This window comes from Herpailurus yagouaroundi, unplaced genomic scaffold (assembly GCF_014898765.1).
Source record: "Herpailurus yagouaroundi ecotype Mexico unplaced genomic scaffold, PumYag 201, whole genome shotgun sequence".
NCBI lineage: Eukaryota > Metazoa > Chordata > Mammalia > Carnivora > Felidae > Herpailurus > Herpailurus yagouaroundi.
Window position 1 is genome coordinate 2,452,058 of NW_024412432.1, and position 21,534 is coordinate 2,473,591.

General features: G+C 50.1%; 1 protein-coding gene and 1 long non-coding RNA gene across 8 annotated transcripts in view; one reads left to right on the forward strand and one right to left on the reverse strand.

The window, feature by feature from the left end:
- Window positions 1-6,218, forward strand: part of FANCC (FA complementation group C) — a 280,802-nt gene extending 274,584 nt beyond the window's left edge. For 4 of the 5 annotated variants that reach the window (XM_040450236.1, XM_040450240.1, XM_040450239.1 and 1 more), the window contains one exon: window positions 4,844-5,659. In XM_040450236.1, coding sequence (XP_040306170.1) covers window positions 4,844-5,098 — 255 coding nt within the window. In that variant the 3' untranslated portion in view covers window positions 5,099-5,659. Of the gene's footprint in view, window positions 1-4,843; window positions 5,660-6,175 lie in introns of those variants that run through there. The other variant, XM_040450237.1, reaches the window with a different exon arrangement.
- LOC121014185 (uncharacterized) lies at window positions 1,566-16,741 on the reverse strand. Of its 3 annotated transcripts, XR_005783075.1 has the most exons (5): window positions 16,071-16,741; window positions 15,341-15,563; window positions 12,648-12,762; window positions 10,828-11,155; window positions 1,566-2,400 (listed from the first exon to the last, which is right to left on the reverse strand). It is a non-coding gene; the product is annotated as an uncharacterized LOC121014185 (long non-coding RNA). The 3 variants fall into 3 exon arrangements; XR_005783074.1 differs by lacking the exon at window positions 1,566-2,400 and having other exon boundaries at window positions 10,022-11,155; XR_005783076.1 differs by lacking the exon at window positions 1,566-2,400 and having other exon boundaries at window positions 10,022-11,155; window positions 16,047-16,741.
- Between the last annotated feature and the right edge of the window lie 4,793 nt (window positions 16,742-21,534).

Below are 21,534 nucleotides of genomic sequence, written 5' to 3' on the forward strand. Positions count from 1 at the left end.
TATGCAGAAATCTGTTGCATTCCTATATACTAACAAGAAAGTGGCAGAAAGAAAAAGAAGACAACTCCATTTACAGTTGCACAAAAAAGATTAAATACCCAGGAATAAACTTAACCAAGAAGTTGAAAGACCTATACTCTGAAAACTACTTTCATCAATGAAAGATCTCAAACAATCTAACAGTACTACTTTGATGAAAGAAATTGAAGATGACACAAACTGAAAAATATACCATGCTCATAGCTTGGAAGAATTAATGTCCATATTACCCAAAGCAGTCTGTAGATTCAGTGCTATTCCTATCAAAATACCAATAGTATTTTTCACAGAACTACAACAAATAAACTGAACGTTTGTATGGAACCACAAAAGACACTGAATAACCAAAGTAATCTTGCGAAAGAACAAAGCCCAGTCCCAGATTTCAAGATATACTACAAAGCTATAATAATCAAAACACTATGGTACTGGCTCAAAAATAGACACACAGATAATTGGAACAGAGCAGAGATCCCAGAAATAAACCCATACTTATATGGTCAACTAATCTATGACAAAGGCAAGAATCTACAATGGGGAAAAGACAGTCTCTTCACTAAATAGTGCTGGAAAAACTGGACAACTACATGCATAAGAATGAAACTGTACCACCGTCTTACACCATACACAAAAAAAAGACCCAAAATGGATCAAAAACAAATATGAGACCTACAACCATAAAACTCCCAGAAGAAAACATAGGTAGTAATTCCTTTGACATTGATCTCAGCAACATTTTTCTAGATATGTCTCCTCAGGCAAGGGAAACAAAAGCAAAAATAGACAATTGGGATTATACCAAAGTAAAAAGCTTTCAGAGTGAAGGAAACCATTAACAAAATGAAAAGGTAATCTACTAAATGGAAGAAGATATTTGCAAATAATATCTGATAAAAAGCTAATATCCACAATATATAAAGAACTTACACAAGTCAACACCAAAAATGCAAATTATCCAATTAAAATGGGTAGAGGACCTGAATAGACATTTTTCCTAAGAAGGACATACAGATGGCCAACAGACATGAGGAGATGCTCAGTATCCCTAATCATCAGGGAAGTGTGAATCCAAATCACGGTGAGATGCCACCTTAGACCTTGTCTGAATGGCTAAAATTAAGACAACACCAAGTGTTAGTGAGGATGTGGAGAAAAAGGAAACCTCGTGCACTGTTTGTGGGAATATAGATTGGTGCAGCCACTGTGGAAAACAGTATGAAGGTTCCTCAAAAATTTCAAAATAGAATTATTTTACAATCCAGTAATTCCATTACTGGTTGTTTGCCTAAAGAAAACAAAAACACTAATTTGAAAAGATACATGCACCCGTATGTTTTTTGCAGCATTATGTACAATAGCCAAGATATGGAAATACCCTAAGAGTCCATCAGTAGATAAATGGATAAAGAAGTGATATATGTACACAATGGAATATTATTCAGTCATAGAAAAGAATGAGATCTTGCCATTTGTGACAACATGTGTAGACCTAGAGGGTATAATGCTAAGTGAAATATGTCACACAGAGAAAGACAAATATCATACAACTTCACTTATATGTGGAATCTAAAAAATAAAACAAATGAATAAAGTCCATGAGGCTGTCATGTACAGCATGGGAAATATAGTCAATATTATTGTAATAACTTTGTGTGATGACAGATGATAACTAGATATCACATCATTTCATAATGTATAAAAATATTAAATCACTATGATGTAAACCTGAAACTGATAGGATATTAGTTTTTCAACTAATTATTTTTCAACATTATAAGTCAACAGCAGGCACTTTTGAATCATGAAAGCATTGGTGGCATTTTTTGTCACCTGATCTCTGACCTTCTGTCCTTGTCCTCAGTACCTGTGGATGGAACCACAGCCCTGAGGGGAGCCTTCTCAAGCCTGGCAGCTGGGACTCAAACCCTTCCTCCCAGAGCCTGTGCCCTCCTTCTCCCTGGGGAACTCCTGTTCTGCTGGTCTCCAATTCTGTCACCTTGGGAATGGAGAAGCAGACCCTTGCTGGAGTTTGCCTTGCTTTACAGGCCAGAGAGATGATGGTGGGCCTGGCCTTGCTCATGGGGTGTGAAAGGAAGAAAGTGGCCCAGAGAATGCTCCTCAGAGACACCCAGTTATTCCAGTCACATATTCACCCATTCTGGGGAAACAGTCACATTCAGAATGGACCACCTTTAAGTCTCTCCCACAGAGAAGCTGCCGTGAATAAGGAGCTAGAGTACTCCACAAATTCAGGTTGTGCCGTGCATTCTCACAAAATAGTCCAGCTGCAGACCTGTGCGTGAGGCTGAGGGAAGTTTGAAAACCCGGTGAATCTTCATAAAGTATCGTAAGTCAGCTCAGCTGCAAAAAAAAAAAAAAAAAAAAAATCATTGAAGGAAAAGCACCAATGTTCCTCTTTACACATTGGCCTCTTAGCAGGTGCTAGCTGTCTGGGCACCTTGGAGCCCATCATGGCCGAGAGAGCCTCCTAGACACTGTCCTTGCAGGTGTTTTGAAACTATTTTTAGTAACATACCACACTTCTTAACTGGAAGGCTTCCTGCAGTGGCCCCATGACAGGTTGAAGACAGCCTGGCTAATGCAGCTACAAACAGAACAGAGGGCAGGAGTCCTCCACATGGTGCCAGCTTCTCATGGGTTTCTCCTCGTCCCCCCATCTCATCAGTTCCTCTCTCTGGAAGCACCCTGGCAGGAGCGCTGGGCCAGGCTGCTTGGCCGGGAGCAGGCAGTGGCCAGATGGTAGAAGTGTTGGCTTTGGAAGGACGGCCTTTCTCTTCCAGCTGCCCTGAGCACCCCAGCCCTGACCCAGCTTTGATGTGAACTCAGGCCCGAGCAGAGCAGTTCCTGGGCCTGTGCCCTATCTTATCCCTCTTCTCCCAGCACCAGCTTTGGGGAGCACTCTATGCTGTGGACAGAGGGGGCTGCGTGTCTGAACCCTGTCTCTTGAGGCCTCCCTATGTTCCTGTGCCCCAGCCTTTGCCGTAGGACACTCCCTACGAACCACTTCCTTTGGCTCCTGCACAGGGCCCAGCGATCAGCTTCTGCCTGTCCTGGGCTTCTGAGAATTTCCACTGAACTCATTCTTCAGAAGCCCTGTCTCTTCTAGTGCAGTCTTCTCCTCCTCTGGCTCCTACGTTTCTTGCCCCACTCACTTGTTTGCCATCTTCACGTGCTCCCTTCCTCTGCACCTCTTTGACCCGGATGAGGCACAAGCAGCTCAGGCGGTGTTCGGTTTCCTCCTGCCCCTGAGGCTTGCTCTCTCTGCCTTCTGTCCTGCTCTGAGCTCATGTTTCTCCCTCCTTCTCCTTCTGTCTTTGTTGCTGGACCACAGCAGTCACAGGTAAAAAGTTAGCTAGCATCTGAAACGCAGAGTTAAGTTCTGTTGTTGTTGAACTCAAATGAACTTAAATTCAGCCAACAATGCAGATTGCCTACTTCAGCTGCAGGGAGGTGGACACGTGTGACTAGAGACCGTGAGTGGAACAGTGTGGAGGTTGAGCTGTCTCATAAAGATGACACGAGGTCCAAGTGGCCAGCCTCCACAGTCAGCTGTCATGGCTGTGCCACTGCGGTGCTTCCAGCCCAATGGAGGCCCTGGGATCAATGGCAGTCTCTCTGCACTTGGGGTCTAGGAAGTACATTAACTCTTTTAAGGTGTCTCAGGTAGGTTTATGCAGTTTCATCCACAGAGACAGACTGTGTCTGTCAGAGGTTACCCACAGCATCTGTGATTCTGAGTAAAAACCATGCAGTGGTAATATGGACACCAAGAGCCACAGTGAACCCCACCTAGGCTGGTGGCCTGACCCCCCCCCCCCGCCGAGCCCCTCCCAGCTGAGGTTGAAGACAGCTAATGCCATCAAGGTATGCCCCACGGTATCCTGTGCTGCCTGAGCATGTGCCTTGACTGCCGGTCAGAGGTGGTGGCCCTGGATTGAAGGGTATCCAGGGCCACGCGATAGTCCGAGGGCGGTCGGTCACCCTACCAGAAGGCCCTCTGTGGCGATGGAGAGGAAGCTGACCTTTGGCTGCTGTGGCTAATCAAATATTTGAGTGGTCTATAGAAACTGCCACACACAAAATGAATATGTCGATTACTGTCAAAATCAGGGCTTCTTAATGTGCTTGTGTCTAAAAAAAATCACAGCAAACTCAACACAATTCAGTTGTGAGATTCCCACCCTTCCCTTTTTGCTGAGCTGAAATTCTTAGGAAAATACACCCAAGAATGCCTTGAGGCTGTATTTAACAGAACTAACAATTCCTGTGTTTCCTGCTTCCCTTGAGAATCAGGTGTTAAAACCTTAGATGTCTATTAAAAAGCAAGTGGGCCCAGGTTGCTAGCCCAAGAATGCCATTTATAAAGCTGTTTGTGTGAAAACAGGTGGCATTTTCCTTTCAGCACTTTCCAGTTCTCATATTCGTGTGAGCCTTTTGCAGACAGGCTGCAGCACGGCTTGCCTCTGCTTCCCCACAGCAAATACTCGCACAGCCTGTGACTGGCATTCCAGGAAATGTGGGGCTTTTTTGTAGCCTTTGTGAGTCTGGGGCCATTCTGTCAGAAGAGGGTGATCATTAGGAAATGACTCTGCTCCCTGGATGGCCAACCTCTGAGAACAGACTGTCTTTGCTCATCACCTTGAAAACAAAACGAGAGTCATTGAAAGCTGACAGGAATGCAGCTGCTTTTCGGGGAAGGACGGGTCCGGTTGGTCCACTGGACAAAGAGATGAATCTGTCTAGTTAGTGTTTTAGTTTTCTTTCTCCTCTGTACTCATTGCAGATGGCTCCAACCGATGAGCTAAGCCACGAGATTGCTGGCTTTCTTGACCAGACCTTGTACAGATGGGATCGCCTCTGCCTGGAAGCACCTAGGTCAAGAAAACTGGCCCGAGAGCTCCTGGCTGAGCTGCACGGTCACATCCAGCATCGGCCGGCTGCACATGGAGCTGCCGTGCTTGCAGCAGGCTCCCCGAGATCTCATGACGAAACAATGAGACTGATTCGTCGTGGAACGAGTAGTGAGGATGAGCCATAGACATCTTGGTGAGAGCTGCTAGAACACATTTTATGAAGTCAGAAGACAAATTCCTTAGCCCAAACTCAGTCTGGCTTATTAGTTCATGACTAGATTGTGCCTTGAGCATTCCCTACCTGCTCAGCCCAGCTGCCAGAGAATCACTGAAGACAAGCCTTGAATAGGAGAACACTTTCATTTCGCTTTTTCCTTATATCAAATGAAGATACACAACTATTACTTGAGTGGTTCAAAGTCTTTGGACTGAGAAATTGGTCATGAGCCACTGATCAGTTTAGAAGTAACTTAGTCCTTTTCCACAGATCTCTTTTTTCAGAAATCAGACTACTGTTATTGGTGTTTCTTTTAATCCACAGGGCTTTGAGATAAAGCCACACTCTTGCTTCCCTAAGAAATTCTTCACTAAGGAGTCTCTCGGGCACCTCCGAGGGGAAGCAGAGGCCATCAGGCCCAGTAGCAAGTGGTAGTGACTGGGGCCACTGCTGTGGTGGGCAGTCAAGCCAGCTCGGCTGTGGAGAACAGCACTGCCTAGCAATGAAATAAAGCCGGTTCCAATGCTAACTCTTTTTGCTTTCTGTTTGCTAAACACTCCCACCAAGGGAGCTCACATTGCCTCAGAGAGGACTGATGTGAGAATATAGGATATGTTCTGGAAGAAGACATTATATTTCAGTTGTCTAATTAACTGAGGTGGGAATTAGAAATTCCTAATAAAGAATAGGTAACCCCAGGGGCGCCTGGGTGGCTCATTTGGTTGAGCATCTGACTTCAGCTTGGGTCATGATCTCACGGTTTGTGGGTTCGAGCCCCACGTTGGGCTCTGTGCTGACAGCTTGGAGCCTGGAGCCTGCTTCTGATTCTGTGACTCCCTCTCTCTCTGCCCCTCCCCTGCACATGCTCTTTCTCTGTCTCTCAACAATACATAAATATTTTAAAAAATTTAAAAAAAAATAAGTAACCCTAATATTTATTTCACATCAATTGAAAATTTTTTCCCCTTCCAAGTTTGTTTTTTTTTCTTACATGAGCTAAAATCCTCCCAGGACCTCACTTTTTTTTTTTTTTTTTTTTTTTAAGTTTAATCTTCGAGTGAGCAAGCAGGAGAGGGGCAGAGGGAGAGGGAGAGAATCCCAAGCAGGCACTATCGGTGCAGAGTCCGATGTGGAGCTCAAACTCAACAAACCATGAGATCATGACCTGAGCTGAGATCAAGACACCCAGGTGCTCCTCAAGTTTATTCTTCATATGCATTGATTGTGTACTCTTTTGTGTGTACACACTCTTTTGTGTGGGTCGAATCAGTCAGGACTTTTATGGCTACTTTGTTAGTGTTAGTAATCTCTGAGTCTCCTGCAATTTGAGCTCCTATTTGAGGTGTGAGTAGCGTTTTGTTGTATTAGAGGTCGTGGTTTTAGGGGAGTTTCCGTTTCGGTATATGGATCTACCTAAAGATCTGAAAAATTCAAGAACTTTTAACTTTTGAGAAATACTGCAGTTTGAACAGTGCACTGATAAAATACTTTAGTCATGACTACCAGCATTCTTACTTTCATAGAAAAAGTCTTCCTCAAAATGTGTAGTAGTTTTGATAAAGGAGTTTTAGGCTTCATTTAGAGTCAAGGATATCTCTCCTATGTTGTTTGCCATGGAAGCTGTGACCAGCCTCTGTGGGCATGAAGAAGGGAATCTGCTTAGTGGCTGTGAATAGTCCCTAAAGCTTGATTCCCACCAGGAATCAAATTCCCTTGTGGGTGTGCTCCACTAGAAATCCAGTCATGCTGTATTCCACAGCAAACAATATAAACAAGACTGTTACCCACCTCAGACTGTTGAAGCTGCATTTCTGGAAGGTTCCTTCCTGTCCTGACCTTACCTCAGCCTGTTTGTAGTATCTTCAGTTCCTTTACAAAGCCTCTAAGTTCTCTCAAGCCTTGGACATGTGAGTCAGCACCTGACCAGACTATCTGATCTGGCAGCCAAGCGGTTCTTGGGTCTCAAGTGAACCTTCATTGTCTGTGAAGGCTTTCATGAAGGGACTAGGAGGCACTGGTTTGTGGACTGATTTTGTTTTCTCTCCTTGCCCTTTCCCACTAACGAGGGAGAATGCTCCACGGGGGAAACCAAGGAAAATAGGACTGCTCCGCAAACTGGAGGGGCAGCTGCAAAGCCTCACAGGCAGTCAGGCCCTGGTCATCACTTTAGAAGGGGTTACCCCATCATTCCATTCACTTCTCTGAGGGGGAGGGAACCTCCCAAAGGGCAGATGGAGGGAGGCACAGGGCAGAAAGGTGGGAAGCGACACCCTCCACTTGACAACCCCAGAAGACAGACACCTTGTGCTCCCTCCACTCCCGAGCAAGCCCATACCCAGCTACCAGTAAGGAAACCCAGTCAGGGCAGAGAAAGCCAGGGGCAGGCTGGAAACTCCACCTCCTCATTCAGTTGCCTTGGATTTGGGGGGGAAAGTCTGGAGACATGGGTGTTTTTCAGTTTCTTGAAAGAAGATCTCGCTAGAAAAGGGCTCTGGTGAGAATACACATCAAGGCAGGTGGCATGAGCGAAGCGAAGGCCCTGTAGGCCACTGAGCCTTGTCCCCCCTCCCCCCGTTGGAGAGCCAGGAGCACGGAGGCCTACAGTGTGCATTAAGCAGCAGGGCTGAGGCCCAGAGGCTGTATGTGGGGTTGACCGGACTGGGTTTCTTTCCAGCACAGGGTCTGTGCCAGGCACGTGCCTTTGGCTTCCGCCAGCAGAATATCCAGTGAAGAGTGGCTTAAACAGGCAAGACACCTGATGGTGTCAGACACACAAAACCCAGAGAGGTGGCTAATTCAGCCACTCAACAATGTCAGGACTGCAGATCAGCTTCACTGGAGTTCTGGCTTTTCTCTCCAAGTTCAAGAAAGCTGCCAAGCCCAGGCCTGACAGCCTCCAAGAAGGTTCTCGTGTCTCTGCTCGCAAGCCCACACCAGACCCTCATGTCATTGGCAGACCCAGCCACTGCAGAATGGGGCTTGCTGCCACCCTGTTGATAAGATTTATTGGGACACTAATGAGGCTTGAGCTTCAGGGACTTGCACCACCTGGCCCCTCCCCAGGCCCCGGGAGAGGCCCCGGCATTGTGCTCCCAAGGTCGTCTGTTTTGTAAATCTGTAAAGAAACGTTAACTGCAACTGGCAAAAATGCCTCCGTGTGCTCCTACTGTCCCCCCTGCCCCTGGGCAGTGTGCACCTTCTGCGATCCAGCTGAGAGAAGCCAAGTTGGTTCGGCACCACTTGGAGGCACAGTGAAGTTACTGTGGAGGACCAGCTTCCAAGAATGCCGGCACCAGCCCGACCAGTTCAGCTGGTGCTGGCCCAGGAGCCGTGGCACAGCAGAAGGGTGGCCTGTGCCACCACAGGCCCGCAGGTGCACAGGAGCAACAATGAGGAAGTGTGAAGAGTCCTTCCAAGACCTCTGGCTTGGGTCTGGGGCGAACTTGATAGAGGTTTTCGGAGACCTGACAACAGCTCTGCAATTCTGTGTTCCCCACAGCAAGCCGGGAAGCTGAGTAGAGCTTTCTAAAGTCTTAGTAATGAAGTTTTAGGTAAGCATGCTGGAGAGACTGTGGGAATGTATAAAATCACTGTGCCAACAAGAGGTGATCAGAGAGGACAGAGCTGCCAAAAACTGGAGAGGAAAGGCATGACTGGCCACGTATTAATGCAAAGGCTGTCACCCACTGGTACTTCATGGCATGTGGCATGTTAGCTCTTTTAAATCTGGAATTTATTTTTTCATTATAAATAAGTCACAATACATGTGAGTTTGTATTCACTAAACAGTACAGTCTTTCTCAGAAAAAAGCTTCCCTTCTCTCCTCAATTATGGGAGCTCAGGCCACACAAAACCTGTATAGACCTGCCCCTAGAAAAGACCAATTTGGCGTAGCCTTTGGGCCTGAGAATCTTGCCGTCAGATACCTACAAACTGGGGTCCCACAGCCAGGGAAGAAGGGAGGGGGCTGCAGGGAGGCGGTTGGCAGGGGCTGCTGGAACAAAACGACGTGCATCGTACAGGTCTTTCTCTTCCGTAAGCCAGCCTCCCATACTACCACCCAGTGTAAATGGAACTGGCCTGTATACATTGTTCTTCCCCGATTCTAAAGATGGAGCTCGTCCGACAAAGCACAGCCCACACCCGCTGTGCGCACCACTGTTTCCCAGACTTGTGACCCTCATGCTGCAGCCTCCACAGGGTCCCCTAGGAGTCATGGGATGGAATCCCCCCGCCCCCTCCCCCCATTCAGTGGCATCTGCCGGACCCAGCCCACCCTGGTTCTGCAGTCAGACAGCTGGCATGGGTTTCCTGGATGGTCGCTCTGCTTCCTGATGTGCCACCCCACACCTCTCCGTTGGCCAGAGGCACCTGAGCAAGCAGGGGGCAGGTGGCCAAGATGTGTCTCGGAAGAAGCCCCTTGCTGAACTGTCCTGGGCTGTTCATGTCATTGTGCATTTTTAGCACTTCTTGGCCCCGTTGCTCACTGGTGGGACAAGGATGCTGGGACAAAAATGGAAACATGTCTAGAGGGCAGGAGGAAACCATACCTTCTGTCACGGTGGAGAAGTCACGAGCAGAGGCTTGAAAGGGGGAACCACCGCGGTGGCCAGAGATGTGAAGGAGATCAGAACGGAGCCTGTCCTGTTACCCAGAGGGGCAGGGGGCGAATGTGAGGAACGCTGGTCCTTGTTTGACAAGGAATGCGAATTGATTTTGCTTCCAGGGAAGCAGAGACATGAATTTTCTGTGCTTCTCTCCCTTCTTTTACTCTCTTCCCTCCTGTCCCCCTCCCTCCCGCCCCGCCCCGTCAGCGTGCTGGCAATAGCCTTTTCCTTGCCTGACACTGGTTTTCACATGGATTCCACAGACTGTCAAAACACTTGTCACTTATTACTCCACACCAAGCCACTTTACTCCTAAAGAACCAAAAGCAAGGCAAAATAAGTATGTGTGTGGTAAGGCCTTCTTCTTAAATCCAGTTCCACAATTTTATACCGTGAGTCCAAATCCTATCCCTCATACACAGACTGGTAATGAAGTCTACAATGTCAGCCTTTCCTTTTCCCCAGTCGCAACATAATCATGATGATAACTTCCTGTATTTGGGGTTTTGGGTAGGGCACTCGGATTCTTTTATGCGGAAAGTTTCACATTTAACTTTTCTGTAGAAAAGCAGAGTTAAATCAGTGTTGAACATCTCACTGGCCTCTGGTGTTTCCCTCACTATGATGAATCCACGGATATCAGCCGGGATTCTTGGTGGCAAGCCACAGGATTGGACACAATGTTAAAAGTAAAAGGGAATTGATCAAAAGTATCTAAAAGCCTACAGAATTGTCAGGCAGACAGGACTTGGTGCCAGGCAGCTAACAACAGTGCCCAGACCTGGCTTCAGAATGACCTGTGAGGAACCTCCTGCTGTCGCCACCAAATCCTGCCACATAGAACCTTTGTGGCTTGTGTGAGGCCCACCACCCCCACAGGGACACAGTCCCTGTCCCCACTCTGGGGCACCAGTGCATCTGACAACCTGTACGTTGGCTGGAAGGGCGCCTGGAAAAGCACGTGTCTGGCTTATTTTGCTTCCATGACATTACTGGACACCTTGGATACCAGTGGTCTCCTACTTACAGGAAGGGGTCAGGGCCTAGGCAGCTAGAGAGAATAAAAACTCCACAATATGTATCACCTACTCTTTAACATTTGAGAAGGTTGAGTACCATGAAACAGCCCGACTACTAATCCAGAAGAGGTAGAGAAGGGCCCTTGGCAGAGAGCCAGTGCGCAGACACCTGAGGCCGAGTTTCTCCAGTGTGGCGCGATTGACAGTGTAGAGCAGGTGCATCCATGTGGGGGTGTCATGTGTGCTGGAGGGTGTTAGCAGCATCCCTGGCCTCTCCCCACTACGTGCCAGCCCAGCGGCGACAAGACTCTCTCCAGAATGTCTGGGGGGAACCCCCCTCACCCTCCGGTGGAGAACCATTGCTCTAGCTGGGGGTTTGTTGTTTCCGGAAAGACATCCTGGAGAGAAACACAAACAGTTTCAGACATGTAAATTAGACTTAATAGGATCCTAATAGAACTAGATAATCTGAATCCAAAATTCTTAGGGAAAAAATAAGCAATCAGGAACAGGCAGGAAAAATCTGACAGTAAAGTGTAATGCGGTATAAAGAGATGGAACAAGCACTGGCATGTGCTTTAAGGCTGCAGTGTGACCGCAGTGTGGTAGGACCAAGGGAGCTGCACAGAGAGACCCCCGTCTGGGTGGCGAGCCCCTCCTCATGGACCCAGCCAGAAGTCCTCAGGTCCCGCACAGGCCTGGGCAGCCTCTAATCCCATCAGTCCCTGTTTCCTCCCTGCCAGTTTTCCCTTGGCTGGCAGAACATTCTAGGGCTTCCCCTCAGCTGGAGAGCTGGTCCCTGCTTGTCCCCTGACCTTTTCCCGGGGAGCGCTCCCAGGCTTCATCTTTGCACCTCTGCCCTGTGTACTTTCCCTGCACTGGGCCTTCACGTAGTATCTTTGTGCAGAGGGGCCACACCCTCTCCTGGACCACAGGCCTGGGCGTCCCACTACCCACTGGGCATCCCCTGGAGGTCGGATGACCATCTCAAATTAACATGTGCAAAGCCGATGCCACCAGTTCCATGCCACCCCACTAAACCCACGATCTTCCCACGTCAGTGGATGGTAACTCCATCTTCCAGTGACTGAGACCCAATTCTGTAGTTACTCGTGATTCTTCTCTCTCTCACTCCCACATCCAAGCCATTAGAATATTCTGACCATTTCTTGCCCTCCACTCTTAGACACCGTCATCTGCCTGGCCTCCCTGCTCCTGCCCACCTTGCTGCAAGCAGCCTTAGAGATCTCTCTCCAGTGCAACATGGCATGCCGCTGTTCCAGGCATTCCAAGTGCTCCACACTTCACGCTGAGTAAAACCCAACATTCTTAAAATGGCTTTAAGGCCCCACACAATCTGGACCCCTTTTACTCTCTGACTTCTCCTAATTTTCTCTGCAACTCCTTCACCCACCTACCACCACCACCACATGGGCCCCCAACAGTGACTCCACACATGGTGTACTCCAACACCAGGGCCTTTGAACGGGCTGTCCTGAACCTCCTAGACATGCAGGCCAGTTCCCTTGTCTGCTCACAGGTCACCGTCTCCATGAGGCCTCCCTGACATTGACAATTGCACTCCACTCTCCTCCACTTCTCACCCTTCACTACCTTGGCTTTTGTCCCTGACACACCACTCCTAGACACCAGGTAATCTACTTACACCTTTTGTCTATTCTTGTCTCCACTACAGGTGCCTGAAATAGTTGCAGGCATATCAAAGATGCCCAATAATTATTTTTTGAATTGATCTGTAAAGGGATTTAGTATATGATAAAAGCATTTTGATCAACAGGGAAAAGATGATGATGGGAAATCCAGTTGGATCTCCACTTCTTTGATGAAAAGACACATTCCAAAATAAAATGTCCAACCCTCTTTCTTTACCAAATGTCAGCATCTTGAAGTCTGGGCTGGGGTTCTCTCCACAGAAGGCTCTGGCAGTTCTGCTTGGAACTGGGTGGTAGGAAGGCTGCTGCTACTCTGGGAAGAGAGCCTATTACTAAGATAAATAAAAAGCCGTTTATAGAAGCAGAACCTCCCTGATGTAGAAAGAATGTTTTTCTATTTCATTTAGAATTCCTTGCTTCCCCCTCCCCCCACACCCACGTCCCTGCCTGGGTCTGCAAGTCGAAGTCCCAGGGCCACAGCTTCCAAGAAGGCCTCTTAGTCCTTTGTGGGGAGGCCAGGGAGGAGGGAAGGGGGTCTTTCCCTGCCCGAGGTGGGGAGGGCCTGAGGTCCCACCCATATCACATGGAAACTTCCACAAATTCTCCATTTGGGGCCCTTCAGCCAAATGGGAGCACTTTCTATGTAAGATAGAAAACCCACGGGCACCTGGGTAGCTCAGTCAGTTAAGTGTCCAATTCTTGATTTCATCTAGGGTCATGATCTCACAGTTTATGAGATTGAGCTGAGTTGGGCTCTGTGCTCACAGCATAGAGCCTGCTTAGGACTCTCTCTCTCTCTCTCTCTCTCTGCTCCTCCCCTGCTCACATTCTCTCTCTCTCAAAATAAATAAACATTAAAAAAGAAAACCCAGAAACCAGGACACCTGGGTGGCTCAGTCAGTCTTGGTTTCAGCTCAGGGCATGATCTCACAGTTTGTGGGTTTGAGCCCTGCATCGGATTCTGTACTGTCAGTGCAGCCCTGCTTGGGATTCTTTCTCTCCCTCTCTCTCTGCTCCTCCCCTGCTGGCTCCGTCTCTCTCTCAAAAATAAACATTTTTTTTTTTAAAAAGAAACCACAGAAGACAAATAAAATTGACCATACAGAAACTTTAGCCAAAAATCCAGGGCACCTGCATGGCTTAGTTGGTTGTCTGACTCTTGATCTTGGTTTTGGCTCAGATCATGATCTCATGGTTTGTGAGATAGAGCCACATGTCAGGTTCCACACCTAGCATGGGATTCTCTCTCTCCCTCTTTCTCTGCACCCCCCAAATAAATAAAAAAATAAAAATTTAAAAACAAAATAACCAAAAATCTAAATAGAAATGACACTCTGGGGGAAATCATTTGCAACACATGACAAATAACTAAGTTTCTAACTGTAAAAGCTCTTCTACATCAATAGAAGGCCTCCCAACCCAGAGACTGATGGGCCAGTGATACAAACACTGCACACAATTAACAGGAGAAATACAAAGGACTCTGGCAAGACTTTTAAAAAATATTTAACATGGCTATGAGAAACTCAATTTTTTGTCCCATATCGATATGGTTGGAAAAGCCAAAAGGACTGACACGGCCAGATGGGTGAGGGGTGGGACACAGGCACTGTCCCACATACAGAGAGAAGGACAAGTGGTCACATTGTAATATTTAAAATGTATACATCCCTGGGGCGCCTGGGTGGCTCAGTCGGTTAAGCATCTGACTTCAGCTCAGGTTGTGATCTTGTGCTTCGTGAGTTCAAGCCCCACATCAGGCTCTGTGCTGACAGCCTGGAGCCTGCTTCAGATTCTGTGTCTCCCTCTCTCTCTGCCCCTCCCCAACTCGACCTCTGCCTCTCTCTCTCAAAAATAAAATTAAAAAAAAATTTTTTTAAGTAAAATTTAAAAAATAAAATGTATACATCCCCAAAACAGTGTGGTAACAGAATCGCCATATGATCCAGCAATTCCACTTTTAGGTGTATCCCTGAAAGAACTGAAAGCAGGAACCCAGAGGAGTATTTGTCCACCATGCTCCCTGTGGCTCTACACAGCAGCCAAAGATGGAAACGATCCAAGGGTCCATCGACAGATCAGTGGATCAACACAGGGGTCTATCCGGACAGAGGAATATTACCAGGAATGAGGCTCTGACACCTGCTATAGCATGGACAAAACTTGAGAATATTTTGTTAAGTGAACAAAGCCAGACACAAAAAGACAAATACTGTGTGATTACACACAATATTTATAAGAGGTGCCCAGAGTAGACAAATTTATAGAGACAGAATGGAGGTTGCCAGGGGCAGGGAGGGGGCGGTCTGGGGATGGAAGTTAGTGTTTATTGGGGACAGAGTTTCACCCTGGGGAGATGAAAAAGTTCTGTGGACAGGCGGTGGTGATGGTCGCACAACACTGGGAAGGTACTTAATGCCACTGCACTGTATGCTTGAAGATGGTTAAGACAGTAAATTTTCTTATGTAAATTTTCCAAAATTAAAATATTAAATAAAAAAATTTTACATATCCTGTTCTCCATTAACAAATATCCAGTTCTTCAGAGCCATCGTTTTCCATTTCGGGTTGCACGGACCCCGCCGGAACCCACCCACAGACACACTGGTGCCGTGAATACCCAGAATGCCCAGGGAGACTTCCTGCAGCACTGTTTCAAATAGGCGCTCACTGAAAACAGCTCGAAGGCCCCGCGGTAAAGGGACGGTTAAACAGACCAACAAATGAACAAAGAGGAACACACACCCTAACAGTTGATGCTAGGCCCTGTTATCAGGGTTTTACATCAATTCATTCATCAAATTCTCACAACCACCTAACAGAGTTATCCAGTTTACAGATGAGGAAACAAACCCAGGGAGATGCACAGACGACGTCTGGCAGGGCCGGGCTCTGAGCAAAGGAGCCCACCAGCTATGTGCCACTACTGCCTCCTGAAGGGTGTGATGTTCAGACCACAGGAACGTCCAAACAGAAGTCAAGCTCCTCCTGCGAGCCAATCTTGAAAGTCTGTCACGTGGAAAGATCGGTGTGCGTTCTGCTCCCATGTGGGCACAGAGCCGGGGCCGTGGACGTGCGCTTACCGGAGTGCATCTGTGGAGTCAGTCTGTGCGGGGCCAGGCCCGTCAAGCTCCTAATGGTGAAGGTTTTGGAGAAGGGACCAGCTGAACATGTGGCGGGAAACCTACTTTTTGCTCTACATATTGTTTCTATTTGTTTGCATCTTTGATGTATACCAAGAAAAAAAAAATTGTATTCAGCAACACATACAGGTGGATTCAGGTTTGCCTGTTGCAAGACAGGCTTACGTCAACCGGTGCTAGGAGGGAACGGGTGTTCAGGGCCACCTGGAGCTGCACAAGGGGACACCCTCCCTGGTATTTCCCGCACTTTGCTCAGCACCATGCCATTTTACAGCTTATTTAAGGGACTTATGTTCTAGCCTTGAACATTGAGTCTTCTACTGAAAGACAACCTGGTTGCATCCAGATGCCAGACTTACAGGGAAGATGGCCTGAGGACTGGGGTTTCCCGAGCATCCCCGGTGGGAGCAGGGTGTGGGCCATGACCCAACATCCCAATTATCCTCTCATTTATCCCCATGACACACACTTACTTTGAGAGCCTCTCCTTACCGTACCTGATGTTCAAGTCCTGGGAGACTGAAATCAGGCGGTCGGGTGGTGGAGCCTGAAGCATCAGGCTGAGGAGCGCTGAGGTCTTAGCCCAGAGGGCTCTCTTTCCTTCTGCCTTTCCCATCTCCGGGGGTATCCTCTCCAGTCCTAGGACACTCCTGCCCCCGAGGCCTGTTCTGCCAGACCCGGTGCAACAAGGGAAGACTGTTAGAACGGAAAAGAACTTTCTGCAACACGGGGCTCTTGGCAGTACTGCCAGGGCCCAGCCACATGCGGTTCCGGCACCTCCCGCACCGCCCACAGACAGGAACGCCTCCTGGGCTGGGCTCTGGCAGAGGAGCCACCGCCATAGGCCGGCAAAAGGAGCACAAGGAGGCTTAAGAAAAGAGAAACCGCGGCATCCTGCACCCCCTCAGTGTGACAGCGGAGTAAAGTGGCAGAGCCGTCGGAAGGGACTCAGGGAGCTGGGGCAGGTGGCGGGACGGGCGTTTTGAGAGTTCTCCGTCCCTTCCCAGTCCTGGGGGCTGAGGAGCCAAAGCCCTGGGCTCATTTTATCTCCACCAGGGCAGTTTCACGTGCTCTGTGTGGGACAGATGGAAATCTGCGGCCGGAGAGGCTTTTACCTGCATTTCTGCGTTCTGCTTTGCATCACGCATGCGCGCACACGCACACGCACACACACGCCGGTCTTGTTGCTATCACCAGCCCTTCCCAGGCCCGGCTCCCAAGCGTGGGCTGCTCCGGCAGGTCCTCTGCACCCGTGCTCCGACACCAGGGTGCCCGATCCCCACCCGCCATCCTGGCAGGAGGCTCTCAGCTACCAGTGCTGGTCCTGGGAACGTCTAGTTTTACAGGAGTTTCCTTCCGCCCCCGGGCTCGGCTGATGGCCACCTCCTTCTTTTTTCACACCCTCTGGACTGGAACAGAAATGCCTTATTAGCCGATCAATCTCCCAGACAGCACCAAAGGGTGGGAAAAGATCTATAAAACCCCCGCCTATGAATAGCCCGGATCCGCCTCTCCTCCCATTCCACCCTGTAAACCCCCAGGGCCCATCCAGGGAAGGCCCAGGTCATTGTCCTCAGGACAGTGGCCTGGGGCGGGGGCCATGAGTTCATGCCCTCCCCGCTGAGCTTGGCCTCGGGCACCACCCTGGGAGGTCCAGACAGCCCTTTAAACCCACACCTCCCTCAGGCTTCTCTCTACCCCCCCAGCCCCGACCTTGGGCTGAAGGGGCTCCAGAAGTCTAGGGTCCCTTAGGTATGGAGTCTTTACCATAGCTGGGCACCCCGCCCCCACCCCGCACTGAAGCCCCCCCACCTCCCCCTCTGTAGCAGGAGCCGGTTCAGCCCAAGGTGTCCTGAGGAGAGGGCACTCCAATGGACCATCTAACCCCAAAGCAGCTGCACTTTGTCACCTGCCTGTGACAGCTGCAGCAGCCCCTCTCTTACTTCTCAGGAATGGGGTGCGGTGGGCCCTGTCACCCCAAGCAGGCTGGCTAGCAGAGGCCACAGGCCTGGGGTGCCCAGAGATCTGTCAAGCAGGAGGCCCGTTGGGACAGACTACTCACCAGTGTAGGTCTGCCCTGCTGAAGGGGTGGTCAGACCCCCTTCATGCCCCTCCTTCTCCTACCCGGCCGCTCATCTACTGAATGAGCAAGTGGTTGGCCCAGAACATAGAGCTCTAAAAGCACTGGCCCTTGATCACAGCTCACTCAGCTTTTGCTTTCCAGCTGCCCGGTGGGTTTCAGGTGTCTTCGGTGAGGCCCACTGAGGCCGAGGCAGGCACTGTGAGATGGGCCGCCCCACGCAGCTCCCCACGCAGCTCCCCACGGCTCCAACCCAGGCGGAGGCACAGCCTGCACTCACCCTTTGCCAAGTGTCCACACTGAACCAGGCAGGCCAGGGAAGAAAGCCAGAACGCACTGGAAACATCTGTCTGAAGCCTCTCTTTTGGAGCTCTGTTCTTCATTTTATTTTTATTTATTTATTTATTTTTCAACGTTTTATTTATTTTTGGGACAGAGAGAGACAGAGCATGAACGGGGGAGGGGCAGAGAGAGAGGGAGACACAGAATCGGAAACAGGCTCCAGGCTCTGAGCCATCAGCCCAGAGCCTGACGCGGGGCTCGAACTCACGGACCGCGAGATCGTGACCTGGCTGAAGTCGGATGCTTAACCGACTGCGCCACCCAGGCGCCCCATCTGTTCTTCATTTTAAAGGGATGGTGGAAGGTTAGGGATGCAGTTTACTATTTCTGGTGCCTATACTTGGGGTACCGGGTTCTTCTTGCTATTGTGACATGTCTGTACCTCATTTGGGATGGAGACTATTACTTCGATGTTTTGATTTGAAATTCCAATAAAAATAAATGCTTTGAAACCCTGTAATCCTAAAATAGAGGCCAAGAGGGAGAACTGAAACATCTTCCCTTGTATTTCTTCCCTGCCTCCCCACCTCCATTTCCAGTCCTGGTACAGACAGAGCTCCCAGCACTTCGGCCCTGGCTGAGGCCCAAAGCCGGGTGGTGGGAGCCGGACAGGCAGCGGGGGCTCCCACACCTCCTCCTTCTGAAGCTCGGCCCCTCAGCCTAACTGCAGAAGAGGGGGCACAGGACCACCTCAGGCTGGCCAGGGGGTGGCAGCCAGGGCCCAGCCAGGCCAAGCACAGGGTGGAGGACCCAGGGGACACCAGAGGCCTGGCCGCTGCCAAATATGCTGGAAGCCAAGGTGAACCGGGGAGATGGGCTCCTGTCCCCAGCCCGACTTGCTCTTGGAAGACACAGCGTCTGCTCACTGAGGGGTGGTGGCCCCTGGTTCTAGAGAGGTGGACGGTGTTTGGCAGTGCACCAGTCAACTCAGAGAACAAGACTGCTTCTTGGATAATTTCTGGTAGAACACCACCCGTCCTGTGCTTGACCACCTGGCTGGGGTGGTGGCAGGCTCCCGCAGTATCCCCCACATCCCTTGCAAGGGCTCGGCGGGCCTGGGCTCCTCCCAAGAAGGGAGACTGCTTACAGACTCCACTCCTGGTGGGGATCCCCCGACAGCCCCCGTGAAGCGACTGGTTCCTGACAGCCAGTAAAGGCTGAGTGTTTCGGGGTCAGAGTTACCACTTAAGGAAGCCGTAAGGGGCAGGCACCACGGTTGCTAGGTGTTTCTTTGCTTTGCTAGACCAGGGAACCCACGGGGATTTGTGGGACCCTCTGTTGGGGATGTGCGATCTTGCTGGTAAGAGGCTTGTTCCTCTTGGTTTACTTCCCACGCTCATTCTGGGGATGGTTCATCCCGTCACATCTGCTTCACATGGGAATCGTGGCAGGGGTCAGGGGAACCACCAAGGCCAGAAACGGGGTCCGGGGGAGCAGACAGCAGAAACTGTGGCACCGAGAAAGTGTGCCAGACTGCCATGCAGACAGGTTTTGTGTGACTCCTCCACGGTGACTTGAGTGCATCTGACTCAAGTTGCCATTTTCCCAAAGCAGGTCACCTGGGGTCACCTGACCCCACCCTGGCCCAGGCCCATTCTGACAGCAAATGGGATGAAGAGTGAGGCCTGTCAACCCTCAGCCCGTTGGTGAAGAGGCGGGCCGTCCCTGACAAGTGCAGCACTGAGTGCACAGGCCACAGCATGTGGTGCAGTCCCAGGGAGGAAAATCCTGAGACGTGGACCCACATTCATACGCTGCCTGTCACTTAGTAGGACACCTCGGGGATCTGGCCTGTTAAACCCGTCGAGGCGAGATCCACAGTGGGAACCAGGATAGGGCAGGCTCACACCCAGATCCTGGTCTCCACCACAGCCCATCTTCTGTCCCCAGGGCTCCTGGGTCTTCTGCGAATTCTCCGGCCTGGACCGAGGCCACTCTTGGGAAGTGCCACGTGGTCATGTGAAGAAAAGCAGCCCAGGGAGGGCAAGGGTGCTTTCCAACTCAAATCCTACTACACGCCCTAGGTGACCCGCCACGGTTACCAGCGTGAAGCTTTTTTCTGCAAGCAGATGAAACATTTAAAAAAGTAGCATGCCGGCCTTAGAGACCTGCCTCCTGGCTGACGGCGGCCACTCTGCAATCCAGCAGCCCCGCCAGGCTCTGGCCGCGGGCTCCTCCTCCGCACCCTCGCTGCCGTCCTCTTAGGAGATGCTGAGGTGCAAGCTAGGAAAACCTGTTCGAGATTCTGAAGAAACTCGGAAGGGGTGGATCACGGGGTGTGGTCGGAGCACCAACAGGAGGTCTCCGTGCAGGCCCACTCACTCTTCCTCCCTCACCTTCCCTGTGGTCCCTGTGGGGACCACACCCGACACAGGTAAGGATGCCCGCGTCTGCAAGCCGAGAAGGCAAACAACCCACGGGACTCAGCCGAAGCCGTGACCGGGGGCGTCAGTTCAGATGACCCCAGAGGACTTGGGATCACGGGAGCAAGGCAATTAGCTGTCTTGGTGCAAAATCCCGTGCGTGCGGTAGCTCAGCTCTGCCTCAGTGGTTTCTAAGGACAAAGGAGGCTTTCACAAGAAGAGGCTAAGCACTGGGCCGGCTGGTTGCCCACAGCCCACGAGGAGGTAGTGAGTGGCTGTTGTGCACACAGCCAGGTGGGCAAGTGCTGTCGGTGCCTCTGGGTCCCTTCCTGCTCCACCTGAGACAGCCAAACACTCACACAGACCAGAGGGAGACAGTGTCATTTATCCCAACGCTTCCCAGGAAGCAGCATTCTTGCATTTATTCAAATTCACAAATAAAAATCTTTTTTGAGGGAGAGAACATGCAAGCCGGGGGGAGAGGGAGAGAGAGAGAGAGAGAGAGAGAGAGAGAATCTTAAGCAGGCTCCACCCTCAGCGTGAAGCCCAACAAGGGGCTCGATCCTATGGCCCCAGGATCCTGAGCTAAACTCAAGAGCCAGGTGCTCAATTGAGTGAGCCACCCAGAGGGCCCCCAAAATTTGAATCTTGTACCACTATGGCTAACAAAGCACATACAATCATATGCAACGCATGTAACAGAGAAGAGCAAACCCCTAGGAAACCTTCTAGAGTAACAGTCACCGTTAAAAGAATTCTGGAGACCAAGAGCTTTTAATGAAGGAATGTGTTAAAACCACGCTTCCTCCCACAAGCCCGATGCAGAGCCGGGTGAACACAGCCTGGAGCCGCACTTGAGGCTGCTCTCGTCCAGCTCGGGCTCTGGCACAATCTCGGGATGGTACCAACCACTAGGGCTTCCTGCGGTTTCACACCACCCTCCCTCCAGAACAGCGCCTGGAAGCTTGGTTTCCGTGTGCGTGTGTGCACGTGTGCGCCATCAGAGCAGGAGCATACCCTTCACGCTCCCATGGCCACCTGGGAGGGTGACAGACCAACCGGTGGACAGGAGGGACGGTATCAGGTTGCAGAGAATACCCCTGGGGTAACGTCATTTTTCTTTTTAAACAGTATTAAAAAATAATAAAAAGTATGAAATTCAGAAGCACGCAGGAA